This window comes from Thrips palmi, unplaced genomic scaffold (genome assembly GCF_012932325.1).
Source record: "Thrips palmi isolate BJ-2018 unplaced genomic scaffold, TpBJ-2018v1 HiC_scaffold_8, whole genome shotgun sequence".
Taxonomy (NCBI): domain Eukaryota; kingdom Metazoa; phylum Arthropoda; class Insecta; order Thysanoptera; family Thripidae; genus Thrips; species Thrips palmi.
This window is the reverse complement of record NW_023144635.1, coordinates 3,290,854-3,312,159: the sequence shown is the minus strand read 5'-3', so window position 1 is coordinate 3,312,159 and position 21,306 is coordinate 3,290,854. Positions and strand designations below refer to the sequence as shown.

The 21,306-nt window shown below is 38.8% G+C and overlaps 9 protein-coding genes and 1 non-coding gene across 18 annotated transcripts; 6 read left to right on the top strand and 4 right to left on the bottom strand.

The window, feature by feature from the left end:
- Positions 1–71: 71 nt before the first annotated feature.
- On the top strand, positions 72–3,531 carry LOC117653777. The gene is made up of 12 exons (XM_034399664.1): positions 72–284; positions 379–642; positions 744–986; positions 1,067–1,272; positions 1,355–1,640; positions 1,713–1,850; positions 1,941–2,212; positions 2,300–2,462; positions 2,538–2,825; positions 2,938–3,094; positions 3,175–3,227; positions 3,311–3,531. The coding sequence occupies exons 1-12, from the start codon at positions 171–173 to the stop codon at positions 3,464–3,466; spliced, it is 2,340 nt and encodes a 779-aa protein (XP_034255555.1). The 5' UTR covers positions 72–170; the 3' UTR covers positions 3,467–3,531.
- On the bottom strand, positions 3,527–4,983 carry LOC117653794 (vesicle transport protein SEC20). Its single transcript, XM_034399697.1, has 5 exons — positions 4,732–4,983; positions 4,240–4,424; positions 4,035–4,151; positions 3,834–3,955; positions 3,527–3,749 (listed from the first exon to the last, which is right to left on the bottom strand). The coding sequence occupies exons 1-5, from the start codon at positions 4,807–4,809 to the stop codon at positions 3,562–3,564; spliced, it is 690 nt and encodes a 229-aa protein (XP_034255588.1). The 5' UTR covers positions 4,810–4,983; the 3' UTR covers positions 3,527–3,561.
- A 145-nt stretch (positions 4,984–5,128) lies between these two features.
- On the bottom strand, positions 5,129–7,191 carry LOC117653790 (leucine-rich repeat-containing protein 59). Of its 2 annotated transcripts, none has more exons than XM_034399685.1 (7): positions 7,039–7,191; positions 6,672–6,768; positions 6,542–6,601; positions 6,337–6,459; positions 6,039–6,261; positions 5,743–5,955; positions 5,129–5,658 (listed from the first exon to the last, which is right to left on the bottom strand). In XM_034399685.1, the coding sequence occupies exons 2-7, from the start codon at positions 6,765–6,767 to the stop codon at positions 5,327–5,329; spliced, it is 1,047 nt and encodes a 348-aa protein (XP_034255576.1). In that variant the 5' UTR covers position 6,768; positions 7,039–7,191; the 3' UTR covers positions 5,129–5,326. The 2 variants fall into 2 exon arrangements, with proteins under 2 accessions (XP_034255576.1, XP_034255577.1); XM_034399686.1 differs by lacking the exon at positions 7,039–7,191 and adding an exon at positions 6,924–6,972.
- Positions 7,192–7,233: 42 nt separating this feature from the next.
- On the top strand, positions 7,234–9,126 carry LOC117653789 (RNA-binding protein 48). 4 transcript variants are annotated; one of them, XM_034399684.1, is made up of 7 exons: positions 7,234–7,471; positions 7,606–7,796; positions 7,870–8,046; positions 8,136–8,265; positions 8,356–8,663; positions 8,738–8,813; positions 8,888–9,126. In XM_034399684.1, the coding sequence occupies exons 1-7, from the start codon at positions 7,361–7,363 to the stop codon at positions 8,954–8,956; spliced, it is 1,062 nt and encodes a 353-aa protein (XP_034255575.1). In that variant the 5' UTR covers positions 7,234–7,360; the 3' UTR covers positions 8,957–9,126. The 4 variants fall into 4 exon arrangements, with proteins under 4 accessions (XP_034255575.1, XP_034255574.1, XP_034255573.1 ...); XM_034399683.1 differs by having other exon boundaries at positions 8,130–8,265; XM_034399682.1 differs by having other exon boundaries at positions 8,127–8,265.
- Positions 9,038–10,759, bottom strand: LOC117653792 (tetratricopeptide repeat protein 1). 3 transcript variants are annotated; one of them, XM_034399695.1, is made up of 6 exons: positions 10,662–10,759; positions 10,029–10,351; positions 9,756–9,929; positions 9,473–9,658; positions 9,337–9,391; positions 9,038–9,262 (listed from the first exon to the last, which is right to left on the bottom strand). In XM_034399695.1, the coding sequence occupies exons 2-6, from the start codon at positions 10,284–10,286 to the stop codon at positions 9,147–9,149; spliced, it is 789 nt and encodes a 262-aa protein (XP_034255586.1). In that variant the 5' UTR covers positions 10,287–10,351; positions 10,662–10,759; the 3' UTR covers positions 9,038–9,146. The 3 variants fall into 3 exon arrangements, with proteins under 3 accessions (XP_034255586.1, XP_034255584.1, XP_034255585.1); XM_034399693.1 differs by having other exon boundaries at positions 10,555–10,696; XM_034399694.1 differs by lacking the exon at positions 10,662–10,759 and adding an exon at positions 10,504–10,645.
- Positions 10,760–10,840: 81 nt separating this feature from the next.
- Positions 10,841–12,065, top strand: LOC117653798. The gene is made up of 3 exons (XM_034399703.1): positions 10,841–11,342; positions 11,418–11,525; positions 11,632–12,065. Exons 1-3 carry the CDS (start codon positions 11,163–11,165, stop codon positions 11,686–11,688), a joined length of 345 nt encoding a protein of 114 aa, XP_034255594.1. The 5' UTR covers positions 10,841–11,162; the 3' UTR covers positions 11,689–12,065.
- On the bottom strand, positions 11,783–14,856 carry LOC117653799 (high mobility group protein I-like). Of its 3 annotated transcripts, none has more exons than XM_034399705.1 (5): positions 14,723–14,826; positions 13,475–13,528; positions 12,864–12,970; positions 12,648–12,770; positions 11,783–12,536 (listed from the first exon to the last, which is right to left on the bottom strand). In XM_034399705.1, exons 3-5 carry the CDS (start codon positions 12,930–12,932, stop codon positions 12,429–12,431), a joined length of 300 nt encoding a protein of 99 aa, XP_034255596.1. In that variant the 5' UTR covers positions 12,933–12,970; positions 13,475–13,528; positions 14,723–14,826; the 3' UTR covers positions 11,783–12,428. The 3 variants fall into 3 exon arrangements, with proteins under 3 accessions (XP_034255596.1, XP_034255595.1, XP_034255597.1); XM_034399704.1 differs by having other exon boundaries at positions 13,475–13,531; positions 14,723–14,824; XM_034399706.1 differs by lacking the exon at positions 13,475–13,528 and having other exon boundaries at positions 14,723–14,856.
- Positions 14,857–15,651: 795 nt separating this feature from the next.
- Trnan-guu lies at positions 15,652–15,725 on the top strand. Its single transcript has one exon. It is a non-coding gene; the product is annotated as a tRNA-Asn (tRNA).
- Positions 15,726–15,806: 81 nt separating this feature from the next.
- Positions 15,807–17,460, top strand: LOC117653788 (tRNA-dihydrouridine(20a/20b) synthase [NAD(P)+]-like). The gene is made up of 6 exons (XM_034399679.1): positions 15,807–16,014; positions 16,097–16,218; positions 16,294–16,369; positions 16,450–16,629; positions 16,705–16,913; positions 16,983–17,460. The coding sequence occupies exons 1-6, from the start codon at positions 15,935–15,937 to the stop codon at positions 17,393–17,395; spliced, it is 1,080 nt and encodes a 359-aa protein (XP_034255570.1). The 5' UTR covers positions 15,807–15,934; the 3' UTR covers positions 17,396–17,460.
- A 362-nt stretch (positions 17,461–17,822) lies between these two features.
- Positions 17,823–20,999, top strand: LOC117653780 (zinc finger CCCH domain-containing protein 10-like). Its single transcript, XM_034399672.1, has 6 exons — positions 17,823–18,044; positions 18,351–18,502; positions 18,596–18,855; positions 18,952–19,276; positions 19,371–19,736; positions 19,818–20,999. Exons 2-6 carry the CDS (start codon positions 18,458–18,460, stop codon positions 20,355–20,357), a joined length of 1,536 nt encoding a protein of 511 aa, XP_034255563.1. The 5' UTR covers positions 17,823–18,044; positions 18,351–18,457; the 3' UTR covers positions 20,358–20,999.
- Positions 21,000–21,306: the final 307 nt, after the last annotated feature.

Here is a 21,306-nt window from a genome sequence, read left to right as displayed (position 1 = left end):
GAAAACGTATGTTCCTTAAAAAATTAGTTTCTGTAGTTGGTAGAACCTTTTTTTTGAATTCGAACCGGCGGACCGGTGCGGCAAACTTCGGCAGTTTCAGTTCGGTGTGCTGTGCAGTCGGCAGTCGTTACTAAATTTGCCTGAATTCTGTTTGTATCCAAACGCTCAACATGTCTGTGAAGAATAAGGAAGACTCGTATGTCTCTTTAATATCCGCCTTGAGCGAATACTGCGACCAGAACATTAGCGAAAAGAATGAAAATGCTTTGATAAATGAACTGAAGGTGAGTACATTTTGGATATTCTGTTGGAGGTATCTATTTCCCCTAATTTAGTAATAAACTACCTTATTTGTGAACTTTGTGATTTTTTTTTCAGTTATTTCAGGATGTTAAAGTCATTATCTCGTCTGGAGATTTGGAGCTGAGACAGTTCGTTCATTATGTTGGGAAAACATTATCGCTGGTCGACAGTTCCAGTCAAGTGGCCTGGAGCATACTTGATATTCTTTTAGACTTGTGCAATGCTCCTGAGAGTGAGAGGATCTTAAACCATCTTCAGAAGTTGACTCCACTGGTCTCAAATTTGCTTCTTAGAGCAGTAGCAGAAGATAAACAAGTTGAGATGCTCAGAGTTCTGCAGGTTTGTTTCCTGCTTTTCATTGCTGTCCACATCCTTTCTGGTACGCATTGTGGTATTGATCTTTGTTTCCCATTTCCTTTCCATTTCTTTCTCTCCTTTAGGCACTGACTTATGGAATCAGAATTCCGCATCCGGATACATTTGTTGCACCATTAATTTCATTGTTGATAGATTTTTTAAAGCCTGGAACTGAGACCACCATTATCCAATTGTCTCTGAGTGTCTTGGCTAATTTATTATACAGAAACAAAGCTGTTCTGTTTTCATTGATTCAAACTGTGAAGATCAAGGATTTAATGAGTGATTTACTGAGTGTTCGAAGTAATACAACTTGCAAATTGGAGGTAAAATAAATTTACATGTCTGTCTCATTTGATAGTACTCGATGTTTTGTCTAGTTTTTGTTCCTTTCTAACTTTGACAGGTGTGCAAATTAATGTTTTTGCTTGAAGATTTCATACATGAAAAACCTGACGAAGGTGAAGTTTCAAGTTTTCTGAAATTGTCATTCCGTACTATTATGCAAAGTGCTAGTACCAAAAGCACATCCCATTTGAGACATTGTGTTTCATTTTTTGCTGATTTAGTGAAAGAAAACAAAATTAATGTTACATCTTTAGGTGAACCATGGTAAGAGTCCTGATTATTTTATAATTTGTAAATGTTTATTTTATTCATCATTTTATTCCATTTTTTTGTGCTTTTTCTCTAGGTTCAATGAAAGCGTTGAGAAAGTAATCAATCTCCTAGGTGACATGGATAAATGTGATACGGATTGTGCAATGCTGCTCTTTAAGTTTCTCAGAGTATTTGTACAATTGGAAATACCATCATTCTCAAATTTCCATTACAATATAATGAAGCAAGGAATAGCATGGACAATTGAACACAAAAGGAAAGCATCTGAGGTCATCATTACCATGCAGTGTATTTTGGCATCTCAGATACAGTCTCAGTCTAATCAAGGAAATGGAATGACTGTTGACGAACTGATAACAGTGAGGCTTTCTTCCTCTGCTATAACCCACTACAAGAATGGAACATTTGTCTTACATTATTTTTGTTCTCAGGTATTTGTTCCATTGTTAAGCGAGACCTCAAACATCAGGAGTGATAGTTATTTCCTGATAGGATTACTGAACTTCTTGAGTACAGTGTTAGAGGTGGACATCTACAAGATTGTTCTGAAAACATATTTTGAAAAGGAGGTAAGATCAATTTGAATCTGTTGTAACTTTGGATTGGATATTTCAACTTTGTGGCTAACATAAGAATTATGCTTGGTACAACTCTTGCAGACAATTAAGCGTCTTTTAGAATCAGCCTCCAACATAGATATTCAGAACAATTTTAATGTGTCTGAGCCGGTTATACAGATGTATGTGCATCTTATCATATTTGTCAACAAGGTAGTGACATGTTGCAACAGTTCATGGAAAAATTTCTATACCGGCCTGCTTCGAGATCAAAGACTTTTGACTATACTAGCTGCTGCCCTTGTTTATGGGTCAAGTGAATTGAAAGGCAAGGTTCTTTCTCTTGTAGCCAGTGATGAATTCCCAAGGGACAGGTACTTTTCTACTTTTATAATTTTGTTTTATTTTTCCAAGCAGTTCTAGGTTGTCAATTTATCTTGTACTTTATGATTTGATTGTAGCCTAGATCTTCTGTCAAAATCCATGGCTAAATCTGGAAGTAGACCAATTTCTGTCTCGACCTTGGATGATTCTAAGGAAATGCAGTTTTCATCGCAGCTTGCATCAATTTATGTTGATGTGAATAAGCTGATTCGGAACATTAAAAATTCAAAGCGTGAAGATGTAAGTTTTGTAGAATTTCTATAGAATTGTCCCTTTATATTTGTGTTCTCATTGTCATTTTGTCCTTTGATTTAGTTACAGCATATCTCATCCTCTCAAGTTTTTCAACTTCTTGAATATAAACAGGAAGTAAATTCTGATTATCAAAGATCTTTAATATCTTGCTTAACTCATGCGACTGGAGGAAGTTCATTGCTTCAAGAAGAGCTTTTCATTGCAAACGAAGTGATCTCTAAACTTCAGCAGCAGGTTAATTGTTTACAAAAAACATTGGACAATGTGAGGAAAGAGAACAGCAGTTATTTTAAAGTCTTGGAGGAAAAAGAACAAGACATGTCGAGCTTGAAGAAGAGATTGATTGAGGTAACATTAACTCTTGATTTACATTAATCTTAAGCTTGAGGAAATTTGTGTTTGAGCTGAACTTTGGTTGTCTCTTAATGTTGTTTATTTAGTTGAGTGGTTTTGCTTGCAGGAACAATCAAAAAGCCAGTGTCAGATTGAAAAACTAAAAGAGAGCTCTGAATTGGCTGAGAAAGACCTGACCAAAGCCACTTTACAAATACAGAATTTGAAAGAGCAACTGGTGGAAAAGGCGGATTCTCTCAAGTCAATTCTCAAGGATGAAGAAGGTAAATAAATTTTTAGCATGATTTAGAATACTTGGTTGATTGAATGAAGCACTGGTTTATCAATACGTCTTCTGTTATAGCACTGAAGGAGGAGAAAGAAAAACTTAACATCAAAGTTGAAGGCCTCACTAAGGTTGGTTTCCTTTTGTTTGTCAATTCTATATTAATTTCCTGCCTTTATTGTGAAAGTGGTACTGTATATTGAAACTTTTGCAGGATCTGGAATGCATGGGCTCACAGCTGGAGGAAGCAAGAAAAGAAAATGCACAACTGGAGCTACACAAAAAGGCCAAAGAGAAGGAGATAATGGAACTTCAAAGAATTCGTGACACTGTATTTGAGCTAACAGGAGGAAGAAAAAAATTTTCTTGAATTTTATTATTGTTGTATCATAATGATGTTTGTAAAATAATATGTTAGTTACATCTTCCCTATTTTATTAGTAAATTTTATTTATATCTATGTTTCTAAAACAACCGCTTATGAACAATGTACAGTACACATGCAAAAAAAAACGCAAATGCAAAGAATAGGAGAACTTTATCTGTCAGCTCTCTTCTGCCATACTTCGCCAACAAAGTCCCAGATTGCTGAATAACACTGGATGTAGTCATAAGCTCATCTCTGGTGCTATGGACACTTGTTGAAGAATTTGCTGCAAGGAACAGAAATGAAATGAAAATAATAATAAGAAGAAAGTGCTCTGAATGATTTTGGTGTTAAAAAGACATGAACAAACCCAAGGTTTCCAGTGTTTCAGCGCTGCGCTGTGTTGTGTCAGCCAAGTTGCGGCTGATTGTCAAAAGTTGATCTGTGACATTGTTGGACATTTTTGCTAATCCAGCTTTGTCTTTTCTTTGCCTGGTTAAGATTTATTGATTTGTTAATAACATGCCGAAGATTAATCAAAGTCCCACTTTTGAGCCACAAATAACTTTACCGTGCACCAAAGTCAGATGAATTATCCTTGTCACCGTGGCTCATAAGTTCAGCTTTGGCAGCATTTTCAATTCGAAGCATAGCATTTATATTTGCTTGTCTAAATGCTGTTAATGAGCTAAAACAATAAGTTTGTTGGGTGGATAAAACAAACATAGTTGACTTTTATTCAGTTGCCGAGTGCAAGCAGCTGGTTCAAATGATACCTGGTGTACTGTTGGCGATGACTCTCTACATCTTTCAGAAGTTCTTGTCTTTCCATGGAGTCTGTTGTTTCTCTGAGAATAGTTTCATACCGTTCAATAAACTTGCGGAGCTGAGATAATTTCTCACGACCATCAGCATTCATGTCATTCAATAGTTCCATGGGGCCATTGATGTGATTAATATCCTAAAAATTGTGACGAATATAGTGGTGAGCCAGGGTATACTGCAGAAGTTACACAAACTGAGAGTACTGTTGCTATTGTAAATTTTGACCACCCATGAAAGCGTTAAATGCGCAATGGGCATAAAATACACATTGTCGCTTCCAGGGAAAGGCATACTTAAATCAAGAATTGGTTCAGAAGTTTAAGGCAATTCATAGGAAATTGAAAGTGTGGGAATGTGTTCATTTTCTTGTGGGGGCCGTGAAGGATCGTCATTTCCTTTAATCGACCCGACGTCATCCATAACCCCCTTTTAAAGAGGCTCACCTGAATTAAGGCTTTAACTTGCAAATTGTGGCTAACAACTTCCTGCTGCACTAATTCTTTGGAAAAATTTGAATTCATTGCTGCTCTTGCTTGGTTATGACAGTAGATAGCGCGACAATGGAGAAAGTAATTTGACAGATGTCGGATTTAGTTTGACAACAGAGCCGGGACGAGCGACACTAGTGACATATGGAGGTGGCAACATTGTTTACACGAAGTAATCAAAAAAATATGCGAACACTGAATTATAAGAGAATCAGAATGGTTTTTGTCGGCCCATTTCTCTGCTTGGGTGTGAAACTAAACGGGAATAGTCTCAATTGGCGCGTGTTAAGTTCACTGGTAATTGGTTAGTTAAGTTGGTAGTGCTTCTAGCGCGGGTAATTGAATCTATTCGTCCGTAGTTCATGTTTATTTCACCAATTTGACAAATTTTTATTTTTCACAATAAAATTTTCTTGTATTGTTACTTAGTAATTTAAACATGATCTCATGCAGCTTGTTGATGAATGCAGTATCTAAGGAAAACAGTACCGAACAGCAGTGCAGAAAGGTTCAGTTATGAAGAGTAGCTGTAGCTGGTGCCAGTAAGTTTTCATGAAAATCTGTTTTTAATCACATCGTAGTAGGCAGGAAATTCTTGGCATATCGTTTTATAGATGTGCAGAATACTGGCTACTATTGATTGAAAGCATGCTGTCAGTTGGGATTTCATTTCCTTGACAGTTGGGTGCTTGAGAGTGTACTCAACTTGTCTCCCAAAGAACAATATAAAACTGGTGAGATCATCTGGTATGAAGTTGTAACTCCTTGCAATCTCGAAGAACCATTTGCGATCATAAGCAGCAAAAAGAACACTGCCTACAAAGACGGCCAACGCTAGAGCACACAGCAGAAGAAAGGCTCGGAATATATGTAATAAAATACCTGTCAAAATAAAAATAGATTAACCATCAGGGGAAATAACAAATTTGGGTAAGAAAGGCATTTAAAACCAAGAAAATTTCTCACCACATAAGAAACCGGTTGGCTTTTGAATTTTATTGGGGTGTTTTTGTGACTGCTTTGGTTTGCCTTCAGTTGCCTGTGGTACAGATGTTTTAACTGTTTCAGCGCTAACTTGTGCTTGTTTTTCAATTTTGCCCTTTTTGGACTTTTTCTTGGACTTTTTGTCTTCTGAATCAAGCTGCTTCTTTTTCATCAAATATTCCTGCTCAATTTGTTCTTCAAGGATACAACACAATTTAAAAGTTAGTAATTTATGCTAGGTGTGAGCTATCCTGTGAGCTTGAGGTATGAATACAAACCTTGCTCTCGTAATTTCTCCTGCAGCAATCTCTGCCTATCCTCTTCCACCTTAATAGCAGTTTGTGCTAGAGTTGCTACTACATTACGAGCACATTGTTGACACTGCTGAGTGTCTCCACAGGGGCCAGCAATATCAGCTAATGTTGGCACAAGGGGGTTGTTTTTTAGGTCCAGCCAACGAAGTGCCTTTAGATGGCAAAAGCTTAAGGGCAAATGAGTGAGCTGAAAAAAGAAACAAATGCATTAAAATTCATTCACTGTGACACACAGCAATTACTGCTATAAATTGTTGTTTACCTGATTTCCATACAAGTCTAAACGTCTCAGGTTTGTTAGGCTACCAAAGGATTCAGGTAGTTCTCGCAACAAATTTTTGCTCAAATCCAACTCTATAAGGTATGTCAATGTACAAAAAGACGGCTGAAACAAATTGGATCAGAAGCATTAAAATATCAAACTCACGAAAAGATTAAAAAGAGGTCTAATCAAAGCAAACAATCACCGGTAAGATGGTCAGTTGGTTGTTAGATAAATCCAAACTCGTAGCCTTTTTTATTGCACCCTGGAAAGAACACCATGTTATGAATCCATAAAAACTAGGCTGGAAATGTGTCAAATAGACTCAGCCTTACTATATCCTTGACTGGAACCTCAGTGAGGCTTGACATGCTAAGGTCCAGCTTGTTGCCATCGACAACATTCTCACGAAGCTTAGCTTGGGAGGCCATTCTGCAAACAAAAGATAATAAAATACAGCTTGTTGAAGATAACTTAAAATCAAAAGTGACAATTAATTTATTTGTTGTTTCCTTTATGGCTGTCCCAAAGTGTGTGTGTGTAGTTTGTGCAGAATGAATGAATGAGAACGAAACAAAATAGATTACAGTCTGCTGATGTGGCTAACCGGTGATACTTTTCAACACGTTTAAGTTTCACTGATACATCAACAACAGCCGTGAAGGGTGACCTCTGGCCGCTCAACTGCCTTATCACTCTCACCTGCATAAAATTGAACTGCTTTGCAAGTTTGAGAGTACGATTTTCGGTTGCAGTTGCAGAAAAAGCCGCTGTTCGTCTAGTGCCGGACCCGGATCAATCGTTTGACGTTGACAACTAACACTATCCCTATCTCTATCTTCTCCTCGTCTCCTCCTATAAGAGCAACAAAGACAGACGACCGGAGGTTTGAACGCCCACTTCGATGCTGCGAATAGTGTTGGAAGATTCTTCGCACGATAGGATGAAAAATCTTTGTTCGTGGTGTCAACAAAACCAAAAGTTACTTGAGTTGAGTTTCTGTTCTTGATTCTTTGATTCGAGCATGATGGAAGGAAAGAGACGTGAAGTTAGGAGGTTGCCTCATCATGAACAATTGAATCTGTGCACGACAAGGCCTGCATACCGACAAGGGAGGCAATTAACAGCTGTTAAGGTATTGTATGAAATGTATCCTACCAGAGCCATGAACCTTGGTTGGCTGACATTTTCGGTTTCCATTTATGATGTCCATTGAACTTTGTGTTTTATTTCCTTAATTGAAATGCCAGTTTAATAATTCTATAACAGGTTTATACAGTAAATGATGAATCACAGCATCTGATAATTACTGGTGTGCCTTCGCTAGGCTTACAAGATGATTTACGCAAGCTCTGTGGTCGGTTTGGAGATGTGAAGTCACTCATTTATGTCCCAAATCATGCCACAGAACAGTTTGTGGAGTCATACCATATTCAGTATGCCAGGATTCAAAGTGCTAGGCAAGTATCCATCAGAATGAGATGTGCATCCTTTTTAGAAATCGTCATTATTTAATTAAGCAATTTGGGGTAGATTTGCTAAACGTCAAATTGATGGAAGAGCATTTTTTGGAGGCTCACTACATGTGTGCTATGCCCCTGAAATGGAATCTATTTCTGAAACAAGAAATAAACTTATTCAAAGAAGACGAGATGTAGCTAAGAGATGTATTTCAAATGACAGTTCTGTCCCAACCACTTCTAAATTTAGGTATGCCATAAACAGTACAAATTTAAGCAGTTGGATGATTTTTTTTTGTTATTAAATAATGCTTGTTACTTTTGTTTGAGGAGATTCAGGAACCATTCAGGAGCACAAGGGAACATGGATCATGCTATGAACAGTTCATCACTCACTAATTGCATATGGAATGGTCAAGAAACTAAGCATGACCCTCGTGTTTTGGCTCCTGCAGAAATTTTGGAAAAGGTATGTTTAGCTGTCACCTTAAGTGCAGCTGTGAATGTGTTAATCCTCTTATGTAAGTTGTTTGTTTACACATCACATCTCAATTAAAAGGTGTCATCTGACGTTTATGGGCCACTGCCATGTGCACCTGACTGGAGAGACGTTGGTGTAAAAGAAGTTTCGTGGACATCCCTGCCCTCCAAACAGTCATCAGCTTCATCTAAAATTGCTCATGTGAGACAAGCCTTGCCTCTAGTACTTCCTAGCCAGCAAACGAAGTCAATATCAACAAGTACTCCTTCCCATTTGAAAGTGGTTCAATCCACTTTCAATAGCAAATCTGTACCTTCAATTTTAAAGCTTGTGCCCTCCCAAGTAAAAGGAGTTCAAAAGAAAATAGTTTTCCATCCCAAGAAATGGTAAGTTACTTCACTTTAAGCAATAAAGGATGGTGGGAAACTTGACTGACTCAATTGGTTTGATATTTTTCCAGTGCTCCTTTGAATGAAACAACTGGTATTCAATCATTAGATGCTACAATCCAGTCAGTTAGGGAGAAAATCAGAGCGGTACGTAACTTCGTAGCTGGATCTATCAGTTATTAACTTTCTTGAATATAATTTTGGTCTTGTGTTGTACACAGGTTGGAGTCCCAAATGTGAAGATCTTGCTAGAGAAAAAAGGAGAGGGGCATTTAACTAAATTTAAATGAGTATGAATCTGTTGAGTTACTATAGCACATGAGTCAGTTGTGTGTGATTAAAAAAAATGTGATAGTTACATGAAAGCTGAGTTGATAAGTAACATGGAATTTATTCTTAACTTATTGCTTTGGCTTACAAATTTAATTCAAAATAAGACTGCCTTTGGGCAAAATACATACTGAGTGTCCCATATTTTCTTTAAGATTGTTTGAACTGAACTGAATACCCTCCAGAACCAGAGTCTTGTAGTTGAAAATTGTCAGTTGATAGTCCAAAAGGCCGTAAGAAAAGGTTTCCTAAGTCTTTCAGTTTTGCTGCAACATTAAATGACAAGCATTGAAAACACAAGTATGTGGTAACAACAAAAAGCCTCATATTAGAAACTCACACATCATCTCAGTCTTGAGCTTTTCATTCCGCTCATTTATTAAATCAGGGAGTCTCTGCAATAAAAAAGGGAAGAAACAAGGTTTATAATTATTTTCATAACGATTATATAGCATAGTAAAAGCAGTCAAACCTACCCTCACAGCAACATTGGCGTCAGTGTGACCTGGATCGAGCTCTAAGATCTTTTTGTAATCTTCGAGAGCTTCATCTAATTTATCAGCAGTCTCAAGTAGATGTGCACGTCGCAACAACGCTCGCATGAAAGTTGGGTTCAATTCCACAGCCTGGTTACAATCTTCAATTGCAGATTTTGACAAGCCCTAGAATCACAAAATACCAAAATGTTGCTGGATAAAAAAGGCGATTCTGATGGGAAAAGGAAAAAGAAAGGGTGAAGTACATGTATCATCAACATACCAGCTTCATCTTTGAGGCTGCTCTATTTGAATAGAGTTTGGATCTTTCATTTGAATATGACAACGGGCATGTTCTGAGTGCTAAGGTATAAGATATGGCAGATTCTCTGAATTCTCCCAGTTTAAATTGTTGATTTCCTTTTTCTTTGACATCCTCAGCTTCATTTTTCATCCGCTGCAATTGTATAAATAAATAAATAAATATATTAAAAAAATATATAAGCAGGAAACAATTATGAACACGTGTTTTGTATCAACACAGAAGACAACTGACCTCCTTATCTTCATCATTTAGAGTAAGCTCTAAATCTTTCAGAGCAACTTCATCAATGAAATCATCCCAATCTGGGGTGTCCTTGTTTTCAGACTCATCACCGCCGTCTTCAGTACCCAGCGAAGGTACTGCTTCGGCAGCATTTGTATTCAGTTCATCTTTCTCAGAGGCACTACTGGCATCAGTTTCAGTGTTAATTTTATTTGTCTCAGATTCATTACTGGTCTTCTCAGTTTCTTCTGTTTTACTGCTATCCATGGTTAAAAGCCTTGCCTTGTGTCTTTACAGCAGCAAGTGGTTAGTCCTTTAAGAGGTTAAGTGAGCTGTTGACAAAAGACAAAATTCACATGGATGTTCCCACAATAATTCTGACGTACAGAATAATGAATGAATCAACATAACAGTGACATAAATTAAAATTGAAGTGTATCACATTTCAACAGAAATCATGCTTTTATGTCAAGCAGCTAATCACCTAGTTCTTGGCCTAGAATGACACAAACAACGGTACATTACAGTGTACTACCTCATTAAGATTGAAGACAAAATCAGTTTGCTGGAGCAGTTCATATGCCATCGACAATGAAACCCAAACCGTCAAGAAAATAGATGATCACAACGCTCTGTAGAAACCTGTCTGTCAGTCTTTGGTCTGCTGTCTGCTGGCATCTCAGCGTCGTCGGTCGTCAGTCAGCTGTTTCTGCATGCCAAGTCGTGCCGTGCCGTGCGGCTTGCCCACTGTCAGGTTCGGAGGGAAGTTTCCCGGCCCCATCAAACATAACTGATGGAAAACTGTTCAGATATTTTGATAGCTCAAGCGAAATTTTTGACAGTGTATCAAAGGTGTATTAAAGCTTCTCTGCTCTCCAGCGCGTGCATTCAATTGTTTCCGATAATTGAGAAATCTGAGAATATGTTCCTTCAGTTTCCATCAACTGGCAATGCCACTTTTTTTTTTACCCCTTTTTGTAATGAGTTATCTGTTCTTGAAGTACAGAAACAAAAGGAGTCTGTGCTTTGTCATTTAATGTGCTGACTTCCCAGAATATTTTGAGTGATACGTAGACTTTTTATCTAAGTTCAGGTGGCATTTTTAAAATCAAATATTCTTAGTTTGTAAAAGATACTGATACAATGACTAGACCATTTACTGTGCTGAATGTTTCCATTGTCCCATCATCTTATGAGCCAAACTCAATGACAACAACAGCACTACCTTCTGTACATACCTCTCCAGAACAAGAAATTCAAAGTTACAGATACTCACTTTTACTAGTTGCAATAATGGCAGTTCTCCTTGTGGCATTTACTTTGGTAAGAATCTGCTCTGTGGAAGGTTGAACTCATCGACTTGTTCTCATGGTCTTATACTACGATTGTTTTTTTAAGGTGATACTGCTTATAAGAAAAAGAAGATTCGACCAATACAGACACCATCTCATACCACTCTATGATTTGGATGACCAGGACTGGCATGTGGAACTACCACATGAAAAGGTAGAGCACCACACTATGAAATTAGTTCCCATCTAAGACTGAACCTTGATGAAATACACCCAGCATTGCTTACTTGAAAGAAGTAATCATGGGCTATCTCCCACAGAATTACTGCAAACCATTGGAATTTCCTGCCCATGCAACCACAAGATTCAGTCCATGAAGATAGATTCGCTCATCTATGGCATTGTAATTTTTGGTTTGTCAATTAACTTTTGATGTTATTGGAGTAGGTATTAAAAGAGAGGCAAGATAAATTATTTTCCAACTGACATTTATAAGATAAAATGAGATACATTTTGGATGACTGCAATGAAAAATGAGACTTTAATCAAGATGAATTTCAGGAACACAATGAGATGATAGGCATGAATGAAGATGAAAGAAAATTCCACATCAGGTTCTTCTAATTTAAGTATTTCAAAATCTCTGTATAGATTGCTTTGGCCACTTGAAAACAACAATACTAGTGTTAATTGCAAAAATTGTAAGACAAATAAAAAATAATAACACGACCCAAAAAGTAACCCCCTTTGAGTTTCTAATTTCCTTAAATGATCGTAAGTCTACAATATAAAATCCATAGGGAAACAAAATTATAAACAGAATACCAGTATTAAAAGGATAATTTGCAGCTTCAATCAACACACATGAGACTTCACATCATTCAAAACAGTTAGTTACACATATATGGCTACATTCTGGGGTATTTAATTAAAGAACCCTTCTAAAAGTGTCATAAAACAAACCATATAATCACATTTGTGCAGTCTAAAACATAAGGTAAGACAGTTGGCCAAGACAAACAAAACTGCCAATTAGAAGAGCAGCTGCTAATAGGGAGATCTCTTTCTGGCAGTGTCCAATGAAACAGCAAAAACCTGCATGTTTTTTCATGACATTCTAGTTGTCATCAGCTTCCTCCTCTTCATCCTCTTCTTCAGCTGATTCAACCTTCTTCTCCTCCTTCTTTGGGCGACCACGTCCACGCCCAGTTCCAGCTGCTGGCTTCTGCATTAGTTCAAGAAAGCGAAAAACAGAAATGGTTAGGGAGGGTAATTATTATAAACACCAATTAACCATAAGAATAAAGCTTAATCAAAAATTTAAAGGAGGCATTACAGTCACTTTAGCCTTGGCAGCCTTGGCTTTCTTTCCCGATCCCTTGGGCCTTCCACGTCCACGCTTGGCAGGTGCATCACTCTTGGAGGGTGAGGCAGAGGCACGACCCTTCTTGGCGGGAGCCTGGTAACACAGCGGGAGCACAGTAACAGTTGAGTGCAAACAACCAATTCTAAAATCCATCAAGACATCTAGCGAACTTCCAAATAACCTTACCTCCTCAGATTTATCCGCTGCAGCCTGACGGCCTCGCTTCCTCACTTCAGTTACAGCTTCGTCAGACATGGTCAATTGTAAGCTCAAAAAGTTAACTGAAATACCACCTGGAAACAAAATTGTGCTTTAGAAAATAGAGTCAATCAGAGCTTAACTTCCTTTCCCGACATTCTTCTTCTAAAATGAAATGAAAATCAATAGGAGCATTAGGAAAAATTGCATGAAACAGGCATAAAATTAACAAAAATTTGAATCAATATCACTGCACATGTTTACAGAAGATGATGCGATGTCTTCCTTGTCCTCTTCTGTAGTACGGATAAATTGAAGAAATTTATCAAAAACAAACTAAATTTGAGAGCAAAAATAGTAGAAATAAACAGCCAAGAGGATTCTTTTTGCTCAAAACAAATATCCTTAATATAGCAAATGACCAAATCTTCTACTCAATATTATTTTGGAAGGAAATTTACTGAAGTTTTCTTTTTACTTGATTGAAACTTGTTAAAATTAAGGTAAGATAATGTTATTTAAGTCTTGAGATATGACATGATGAATCTTCCGGCTGGATGGATGAAGATAGTATTCTAAATATTCATAACTTAGCTTACCTCTTGGTGTAATATACAGAGGCCCCCCCTCTTAGCATGTGATTCCTGCGGCCCCTGCTGAAAAATTGCTGTGATATTAAGCGTGCCTTATTGAATAATGAGTACTTTTCATGAACAAGAAGGAATTTAATGAGCAACTGCAGGAACTTGTCCTGGTAGGACAATCACCAAGAAGAGGGGACTTAAAACTTAAACTTTTTTTTTGGCACAGATAAAATAATGAATGGCACCAGAACTTTCTAGGCAAATTAAGCAGCATTGTACAAAATTAACCAGCAAAGAGAAAAAAGATCTTTTGAAAGCAAAAGCCTCGAAACAGATTAGAATTTTTTCTTATTTACTTGAATAATGTTCTTTGATAAAATTTAATGATTTAACTGCTGATTGAAGGCTTTCATCGAGGAGCAGCGTCGAGGTCCAGAAGTGTTTCAGCGCAGCATCGATGTACGCGAATGCAATCCACGCCAAGCGTCCAAGCGACGCGCTTGCACCTCCCCCCGCCCCGCCCCTTCCAACCGAATCAAGTCGAACGTTTCCGAACTTAATTAATACGCTGACATTAAAACATGCTAGAAAGCTATCCTTACTTTTTCACTTAATGCAGAAAACAATGAAATTTTGACTGGTGAAGGCGGGGGAGGGTTTTTAAACAAAGACTAAGTTTGGCAGAATTATCTTGAGTGTAACAAATTTTCGGTGAAAGATATTGAACTCATGACAGAAAGAAACAAATCTGCAAAGGAAACCAAATAATGCTCAAATTTAACTGAAGCGAGGGTGCGTTTGATTCAATGTACTATCAGAGAAAATAAAGTTCGGCTAAATCAAGCAAACTAAGCAAAGCACCCGCCATTTTCAAAAATTGATTTTGTGCGCAGAGTCCTTTTGGAGGCAAACTGCTTTAATTTACGCTATGAGGAATCCTTTTCCTTGAAGAATAAGTCACGGCGAGCAGAAAATTAAAATTACACGACAAGTGCAGGGACTTGTTTGGTCGCGGACCAACACCCAGAGGGGGAGCCGCTGACGGGCAACCGCTGCAGCCTGCGCGTAGGACGCCATGGAGCTTCGTTCCGTCATCCGAAGAGCTTCATTTTCTGGGTAGCCCCGATACTTTAAAATTCAACCGCTAACGGTTAGTCATTTATTTTCCAAAAATTAGCCATATTTTGAATTTACTGAGGGCTGCAAACCGTTGCAAGTGAAATCTACGGAGAGAAATTGCAGTAAGGAAAACGGAGCACTTACCGCTTATGCTAGCACCGGCAAACAGACTGATCGTTCGGGTCGGGTCGGCGCGGGTCGGGTCGCTCGGTCGGTGCGCGGTGCGCGGTACGCCAACGACGAGACGACGCGACGGGTGTAGTTCGGCGACGCACGGGGAGAGGGCGCTACTGTTCTCGCGCCAAAACTACTTTGTCCAACTAGCCCGCTGCGGCGTAAGGGCGAAACTAAAACCAACAGCATCCAAGATAAAAAGCCGTTTTAAATTTTTAGTTTAATTATGGAAAGTAGTTTGAAACTTCAAATGTTCCTAAGTCACCAGGACGAAACATGTTTACTTTCACACCAAAGTGGGAGGTACGCTGCAGTGTTGCCAGATTGCATTTGTTTACCCATTTTCCATCATTTTTTATTTATTTGTACGCCCGAAAAGGTTAAATTTCAAGCGACAAAGATTGTAAACACACCTTTTCTAGTAAAACATTCAAGTCATCGCGTTCCAGACGCGGGTATCAACTCACTTAAATTTCTGCAAGTGCCATCGACTCAGCGACTTGGCAACAGCACGTTTATTCTTTATGAACGGGCCGTTTTGTCTGCTATCTGAAAAAATTACTGTTGATTTGTTTTTATTAAATAAAAACAATTGAAAGTAATCGAAAAGGGTTTAGATGAAATGTGCGCGAGAAAAAGCTTTGCGGAGTTTACTGTCCGTGGTCCACATGCAGTAAGCGCTGTCGATCGTCGATCTCTACTGAAATATTTTTCTGGAACATGAGCATCTTTATTTGTTTGGCGGGACTGCGGGACCGTCGTCAACGCGAGACGATGAGATGAGACGATAGGGTCAATGATCTTCAGTGGCCGTGACCTCACGGCTCCACTAAACTACCTTGCTGTACTGTTTCTTTTGAGCTACTTGAGAGTATGCGCTCTTCCCCCTCCCTGCGTCTGCCTCCGTGGCGCAATTGGCTAGCGCGTTCGGCTGTTAACCGAAAGGTTGGTGGTTCGAGCCCACCCGGGGGCGGCTGAATTTTGCTCCGGTTGAGGGGTGTGGAGGGGAAAGTTAGAAAAACACACCCCGCCACCCCACCCCACTGCTGTCCCCCTCGCCCCCTCCCCCATGCTGCTCCGCCTTCCGACCCACGTAGCATTGCTCACCCATGCCGTTTTGTTTACTATACATAAACGTGTTTTGATTTCATATTTCTTATTGTCAAACCATAGAACTGAATTATGGTAAACGTTGATATTTCAGAGCTTTTTCGAGAAAAGGACTTTCTGAAAATATGTGCTCCAATGGTCAGATACAGCAAGTATGTATACGGATTGTAGAGGTTATACACTTGTTTTAGGTGTTCTGTCTTCAATTGCTCTGATGTTTGACGCTTTTCATAGGTTGCCGTTTCGTGTTTTGGCTAGACGTTATGGATGTGACTTGTGCTATACTCCTATGATTATGGCAGATTCGTTTGTTCAATCTGCCAAAGCGAGAAGTAATGAGTTTACAACTTGTACAGGTTGGTGGTGTCTTCTCATAACTTGTTTCAATTATTATGACAATTTAATTACTGAAATGCCCTTTTTAATTTCAGATGACGAACCTTTGATAGTTCAGTTTGCTGCTCATACAGTTGCGGACTTTGTGAATGCAGCTGAAATTGTTTCTCCGTATGTTCTTCACCTATATTTTAATTACCTTCAAGTTTTATTACCTTTTGTGCCTAATGTAGTGGTAAATATTTTCTCAGACTGTGTGATGGTGTGGACCTCAATTGTGGATGCCCACAACGCTGGGCCATGAAAGAGGGGTATGGTGCTCACCTTCTGACCAAGCCAGAACTGATACGGGACATGGTTCTTCAAGTTCGCAATCGAGTCTCTGAAAGATTTGCTGTATCAGTAAAAATACGTCTTCTTGATGAGGACAGGTATTTCTATTTTTTTCTGTTTCTTGGAATTGTATTATTGTGTGCATTATAGACTTAATTTATTTTTCAAATTAGGAAAACCATTGAGTTGGCTCGATCTTTGGAGGCTGCTGGTGTCACATTCTTAACTTTGCATGCACGGACTACACAAGAAAGGCACTCACCAATTCATGAAGACTCTTTACGAGAGGTTTGTCAGAGTCTCCATGTTCCACTGGTAGCTAATGGTGATGTAAAATCATTGCAAGGTGCCACTAGATTATACATGGAAACAGGTTGTAAAGGTGAGAAAAATAAGATATCACTGTAATGACTGCTCTTGCTTGCAAGTCTGACACAGCTTTCTTTTCTAGGTATGATGGCTGCTCGGGGCATGTTGGAAAACCCTGCAATGTTTCTAGGGAATTCCTCTACTCCTCTGGCTTGTATTCAAGACTGGGTCAACATCTCTTTAGATTTAGGAGCAATCTTCAACTGTTTCCATCATCATTTGGTCTTTATGATGGAGCATATTCTTCCTAAGGATGGACGAAGAGTATTCAATTGCCTTAAGACTAAAACTGACGTGCTGGACTTTTTGCGAGAAAATTATAATATAACTTACATCCCTGGAGAAAGTGGTTTAAGTGCTGAAAGTGATGTGATCACCTGCAATGAAAGTAGTGACCGAGAAAATAATTCAACAGGCTCCTTTTTTACATCATCTATTCAGAAGTATGAAGTTCAAGATGATGTTCTTGATAGTTTGGGCGGATTATATGACTAAAAGAAAATATATTCTTAATTTTGCTTTTTAAGTAATAATAAAAATTTATCTGAACATCTGCTTAATGGTTCACTGTTTTTTACTATTTTGCATGCACTGACACTTATATGAAGAGATTCAAACAAATGCCACATCGAAAAAATGAACAAATAAATTCATATGAGTCATGTGGTTAACCGATATATATAAGGAAACAGTTTGAAATCACGAGCGGGGAAGACAGGAAGGGAAGGGGCCGGGATGCAATGCAGTGTTATCAACAGAATGTCGCCCGAAGCTCCCCCAAAACCTGACCGAATAGCCTAGGGCTTCACGCACAGCCAGATCTACTGTGTTACTATTTCATTTCTTATTTATTGAGACGGTTCTTATCGCAAAAGCTCTGTATTCGTAGACTGATCAGTTTTCAAATGAAAAGTTTTAAGTTGGTAGTAGAAATCACCACTCGTGTTTCGCATGGTTTGTTGTTGTTGTTGAAACTTCTGTCTGACAGTAGAATATTGCACTTGGCGTTGCATCTTTATTTTTTAGCAAATGGGCCTAATGAACAGGAAGTTGTGTTGAATAAGTTATGCGGTGATTCAAAGTCTGTCCGTATTTTGGGCTCAAGTACCTTTCCACTGTCCATCAAACAAATCTAAATAAGCATGTAAGTTTCATTTTTTGCACACCTTGTCTAGGTTATAGTAAGTTTTAACTCTAAACATTTATTCTACAGTGCATTTTACAAGGCACCACACTCAGTTTTAATCTAAATCTTTTTTTTTGTTTCTTGGTGAAAAATAGTTTATCTTTAAATCTGTTTCCAACGGCCAAAATTCTACTTATTGGCCAATATTTGGATTTAAGGACACTACCAAGCTGTGTTCCAGCAATATTCTATTATATAATTTTTTTTGTTCGTGTTTGTTTACCCTCATCTGTACTTGACTGTTTATTCTTTATTTTTCTGCAGGGGCAAAAACCATTATACGTTTGTTTACATGATTTATCTTGCATCAAGTGGCCTCCATCATTATGCTTTGTACACATTTTAACTGTCTTGTACAGTGAAAGTTTGAGATGCCGGGGGAAAATGACAGTTTGAATGATGTTAATGAAACAAAGGTATTTTTCAAACCTATGATTACGTGCTATATTCTGACATGCATTTTAGTCTCTACTTGGTCTTTAACTTCTCTTGTCTTTTTTTCCCTCAAGGTCTGTAGAGACTTTTTACGCAACGTTTGCCGGAGGGGAAAGAAACGCTGTCGCTATTTACATCCAGATGATGTTGATCCAAATGCTCTTGGAGTGACAAATGGTGCTTGCCGGACCACATTCCTCTTTTGTCATGACTATCAAAATGGGCAGGGATGTAAAAGAGAAGATTGCAAATTCCTCCATTGTACTACAGAGGAAGAACAATATTTTAAAACAAGAGGGAAACTTCCAGACCATGTAGTTGACATGGCTCTCAGGTAAGAGTGTAGTAACATTCTTGATTGATAGCACCCATGCAATATGCAATCCGTTATTGTTTGTTTTTGCATGCTATTATTGTACAATTTTTGCAGCAAAGGGGCTCTGGAGGCACCACCTCGCCATGGAGAACCCCCAGTGTGCAAAGATTTTTTGAAAGGAGAATGTCGGCGTGGAGGACAGTGCAAATTTAGGCACCTTACTAAGCGCGAGTTTGAACGTGAACTTGAGTATGGGCCTCAGTCTCCATCACATCAGCCCATTGGAGAAATTCAACCTCCAGTTCAGCCTCAGTTTCAACAACAGGTGCAACAAGCGCCACCTCCACAACCTCAACCTCCCCTCCAACAGCAGCCTCTCCCTTTACCTCAGCCTCTACCTCAGCCACAAATCCAGCATCAACCGCCTCCATTAACAATGGTAAACATACTTTCTATATCCTCACTTGGAAACCTGAAACATTCAAAAAATTGTCTTCCATTTATTAACAATTATTTTCTTTTTCAATCGGTAGGTTCAATTTAGCCATGCCTCTCAACTAGTTGATGGAGATCAAAAAAGGTTCCATTATGCTCCAGCCATAGCAACGCAGCCAGCTCCAGCTGCCAACATTCTCCCTCCTACTCATCGGCACCATCCATACTCCCGCTTGCCAAACTCGCAGCCTCCTACTGAAGTCCCTCAAGGCATGATGGTCCTGCACACTCATGCAGTGGCACAGGCTCCTCAGCCTTCACAGCCTTCGCCTCCTTATGGATTGCACCAAACTGTGTCAGCACCACCCCAACACCGGCTTCTGACTCCTGCCGAAGCACGGTCCCTCATGTTGGAAGAGGAGAATGTTGTTTTAAGGAGAAGATTGGAAGAATTGAAGAAACAGGTACAAGCTTTAAGTTTTGCTTCTTTCTGCCTGTGAAATATATGCAAAAATTTATATATTTATAGCTTTTATTTCTTTTAGGTATCTGACTTAACAGTCACCAATGAATTTCTCCTTGACCAAAATGCCCAGCTACGACTTGGTTCCAAACGAACAACAACAAGCCTTGCGGCTCTTACTGTACCTGCTGTCACTATCACTAATGCTGGTCAGCCTCTGCCAGCTCAAATTACATCAGCTCAAACTCCCACACAACAACAAATGATGGTTGCCACTGGAACTCTTCGAACTGTAGCTGCAAGTGTAGCAACCGTACCAGTGTCCATTGCAACTGTGGCAGGCACTCCAGTTTCGATCGCGACCGTGTCTATGGCGCCAGTGACTATGCAGCCACCTGTGGTTACTATGGCACAACAGTCTGTTGTTGGAGTTTCTCAAACTATAAGTGTGTCTGGTCCTCCCCCACCTACCCTTACTGCCGGCGCACCTCCTCAACAAGGTGGCCAGCCACAGAATGCTGCTGCTGCCTGTACCCAGAGCCTTCCACTGGCAATCACAGCTGGTGCAACACCCCTTGTAACTTATCCCATACCAGTTTTACAAACAAGCTTATCGCACTAATTTAAGAATTTTTTCTAAATCTCTATTGTACAGTAAGGCCCACCAAGTCATACCCAGTATGGCTCCTCACCATGGCTCTTAATGGAATTAGAAAGAAGAAAAGTGTTTGAGGGCAGACAGACTTGCCCTGGCACACCTTTGCTGGGCCACCCTGTATTAAAGCTGAACAATTTGGAAAGCATTATTTTGTTGTGTCAAATGCCCTGTCTGAGAAGCCGTACTGATGTGTTTTGGTGTGTCTTGTATTTTCGTATTTTCTTACTAGATGTTTGACAAGATTCACAATTCTTTCAAATTGTTGTAAGTCGTATCCAGAAGATATGGGTACTGTATGCTTTCATGTTGTCTGAAAGATCTTGTTCTTACAGTTTGCATGTAATCTTGATCTCTCTTGTAAATACTGTACAATACTATGTTGTAAATATTACTTCTGATTTATCAAGTGTACATTATTTATTTTTTATCTGATTTGGTTCCTGTGATAGTGATCTATTGTTATGCCATTGGAGATATAGGAGAGATGAACCATACCACTTCTCTCTATTTCTCTCAAAATCTTAATTGACATTAGCTATGAAAGTTTTATCCTTAGTGCTAATACTTCATTTTGAACAATTCAAAGAATACACCTGTCACTGGTAACATTTGTCTTTTATTTCTTGTTTAATAATGGTTGAATCAAACAACAATTATTTATGTGGATGGAAAAATTGTGTCTAGTCTCCCTTCCTTTTTATCTTATCTGGTGACTCTTCCAAGAGTCAGATATTTTAGCCACTTTCACTCAGTATACTGAATTGCCCTTTTTGTTTTTATTGATTGTAAGTAAAAAATGGAGATTACATAAGCACCAGATTGTATAAATATGAAAAAGAAAATGAATTGAAAATTATTGCTTTCTTCTGCCTCTCAAAGACATCCCTCTCTGGTTTAATTTCAGGGTATGATA

Coding starts and splice junctions, on each gene's coding strand:
- LOC117653777 (XM_034399664.1), top strand. CDS start 171: ATGTCTGTGAAGAATAAGGAAGACTCGTATGTCTCTTTAATATCCGCC. Junction 643..743: donor AGATGCTCAGAGTTCTGCAG/GTTTGTTTCCTG, acceptor TCTCTCCTTTAG/GCACTGACTTATGGAATCAG. Junction 3,095..3,174: donor AATTCTCAAGGATGAAGAAG/GTAAATAAATTT, acceptor CTTCTGTTATAG/CACTGAAGGAGGAGAAAGAA.
- LOC117653794 (XM_034399697.1), bottom strand. CDS start 4,809: ATGAATTCAAATTTTTCCAAAGAATTAGTGCAGCAGGAAGTTGTTAGC. Junction 4,425..4,731: donor AAGTTAAAGCCTTAATTCAG/GTGAGCCTCTTT, acceptor CACAATTTTTAG/GATATTAATCACATCAATGG. Junction 4,152..4,239: donor CATCGCCAACAGTACACCAG/GTATCATTTGAA, acceptor TTATTGTTTTAG/CTCATTAACAGCATTTAGAC.
- LOC117653790 (XM_034399685.1), bottom strand. CDS start 6,767: ATGGCCTCCCAAGCTAAGCTTCGTGAGAATGTTGTCGATGGCAACAAG. Junction 6,602..6,671: donor AGGTTCCAGTCAAGGATATA/GTAAGGCTGAGT, acceptor TGTTCTTTCCAG/GGTGCAATAAAAAAGGCTAC. Junction 6,460..6,541: donor ACCAACTGACCATCTTACCG/GTGATTGTTTGC, acceptor AATTTGTTTCAG/CCGTCTTTTTGTACATTGAC.
- LOC117653789 (XM_034399681.1), top strand. CDS start 7,361: ATGATGGAAGGAAAGAGACGTGAAGTTAGGAGGTTGCCTCATCATGAA. Junction 8,266..8,355: donor CTGCAGAAATTTTGGAAAAG/GTATGTTTAGCT, acceptor CTCAATTAAAAG/GTGTCATCTGACGTTTATGG. Junction 8,814..8,887: donor TTAGGGAGAAAATCAGAGCG/GTACGTAACTTC, acceptor TGTTGTACACAG/GTTGGAGTCCCAAATGTGAA.
- LOC117653792 (XM_034399695.1), bottom strand. CDS start 10,286: ATGGATAGCAGTAAAACAGAAGAAACTGAGAAGACCAGTAATGAATCT. Junction 9,392..9,472: donor ACGCCAATGTTGCTGTGAGG/GTAGGTTTGACT, acceptor TTTTTATTGCAG/AGACTCCCTGATTTAATAAA. Junction 9,263..9,336: donor GCTCAAGACTGAGATGATGT/GTGAGTTTCTAA, acceptor TTAATGTTGCAG/CAAAACTGAAAGACTTAGGA.
- LOC117653798 (XM_034399703.1), top strand. CDS start 11,163: ATGACTAGACCATTTACTGTGCTGAATGTTTCCATTGTCCCATCATCT. Junction 11,343..11,417: donor TCCTTGTGGCATTTACTTTG/GTAAGAATCTGC, acceptor TGTTTTTTTAAG/GTGATACTGCTTATAAGAAA. Junction 11,526..11,631: donor TGGAACTACCACATGAAAAG/GTAGAGCACCAC, acceptor TATCTCCCACAG/AATTACTGCAAACCATTGGA.
- LOC117653799 (XM_034399706.1), bottom strand. CDS start 12,932: ATGTCTGACGAAGCTGTAACTGAAGTGAGGAAGCGAGGCCGTCAGGCT. Junction 12,771..12,863: donor CAGCGGATAAATCTGAGGAG/GTAAGGTTATTT, acceptor CTGTGTTACCAG/GCTCCCGCCAAGAAGGGTCG. Junction 12,537..12,647: donor CTGCCAAGGCTAAAGTGACT/GTAATGCCTCCT, acceptor GAACTAATGCAG/AAGCCAGCAGCTGGAACTGG.
- LOC117653788 (XM_034399679.1), top strand. CDS start 15,935: ATGGTAAACGTTGATATTTCAGAGCTTTTTCGAGAAAAGGACTTTCTG. Junction 16,015..16,096: donor CCAATGGTCAGATACAGCAA/GTATGTATACGG, acceptor CGCTTTTCATAG/GTTGCCGTTTCGTGTTTTGG. Junction 16,370..16,449: donor GCAGCTGAAATTGTTTCTCC/GTATGTTCTTCA, acceptor ATATTTTCTCAG/ACTGTGTGATGGTGTGGACC.
- LOC117653780 (XM_034399672.1), top strand. CDS start 18,458: ATGCCGGGGGAAAATGACAGTTTGAATGATGTTAATGAAACAAAG. Junction 18,503..18,595: donor ATGATGTTAATGAAACAAAG/GTATTTTTCAAA, acceptor TTTTCCCTCAAG/GTCTGTAGAGACTTTTTACG. Junction 19,277..19,370: donor AACCGCCTCCATTAACAATG/GTAAACATACTT, acceptor TTCAATCGGTAG/GTTCAATTTAGCCATGCCTC.